At 34.8% G+C, this 914-nt stretch overlaps 1 protein-coding gene across 5 annotated transcripts in view; it reads left to right on the forward strand.

Moving 5' to 3' along the window:
- LOC119592162 (glycine-rich cell wall structural protein-like) overlaps positions 1-914 on the forward strand; it is a 7696-nt gene that overhangs the window by 5124 nt on the left and 1658 nt on the right. Inside the window, exon 1 of one of the 5 annotated variants that reach the window (XM_037940983.1) lies at positions 702-812. The exons of the other annotated variants lie outside the window; for them this stretch is intronic. Within the exon in view, the coding sequence (XP_037796911.1) occupies positions 804-812 (9 nt within the window). The 5' untranslated portion in view covers positions 702-803. Of the gene's footprint in view, positions 1-701; positions 813-914 lie in introns of those variants that run through there. 5 annotated transcript variants of the gene reach the window in all.

The following is a 914-nucleotide window of genomic DNA, read 5'->3' on the forward strand; positions in this document are numbered from 1 at the left end:
AAAAATTCAATAAAAAATATTAGTCTTGAAAAAACAACCAGAAGAAACAGAGGCAAAATTCTCTACAGGTGCTTTCTGTGTAGAAAACACCATCCATTTCCTATTTTTATTTTCAGTAAAAGCACGGATTGTCCTTAAAGAGTAATTTTATGGTCATAGTCAATGTTAAGGTCAGCTATAGTCATAAAGAAGCAGTTTTAGTATCGACTTGAGATAAGTTTCACCTTTAAGGTCTGATGCAGTAAAACGAACAGGGGCGGCTTCAGAACCACAAGGATATAGGTAGAAAAAGAAAGAAAACTGTTGCAGGGAATAATAAGACGATACACTAATCTATAGTTGCATAATAGTAAATAAAATTATGATACTGCAGGATCTGTGGCTAGAATCTATGGGTTACAAAATATGTACGCAAATGTAACCGAAATGTATTTACCGTGATTATCTGCATCAAACCAGAAGAGATTTCAAGAATCTCTGTTGTGATACATATAAAACGAAGAGATAAATATCTTGAATAGGTGAATATATAACGTAAACAGAGTGAATAATAAGTATATGGATAATAAGGTGGATACATCAATAAATACAACAGGTAGATAAATGCAAAATAAACCACACACACAAAAACAACAACAACTGAAGTCCTAAACCCCAGACTTCCCTACCCACAATTCTTAAACAGAATGCTTGCTATGACCTTGACTTTCGTCCCGAGGTGTATATAAGCTGAGGTCCAACCCGAGGCTGATCCCATTGCCTGTTCTGCTTGCGTCTGGTACCCACACTTGCGTAGTTTCGCCATGAATTCGGTAAGTTACAAATAGAATTTAGTGAAGTGTGTACAATGCTTGATATACTTTATCCTTTATCCTGAATTAGATTTTACATGTAATATTTCTTTGAATGTGATG

The sequence above is a fragment of the Penaeus monodon genome, chromosome 29, assembly GCF_015228065.2.
Source record: "Penaeus monodon isolate SGIC_2016 chromosome 29, NSTDA_Pmon_1, whole genome shotgun sequence".
NCBI classification, from domain to species: Eukaryota; Metazoa; Arthropoda; class Malacostraca; order Decapoda; family Penaeidae; genus Penaeus; species Penaeus monodon.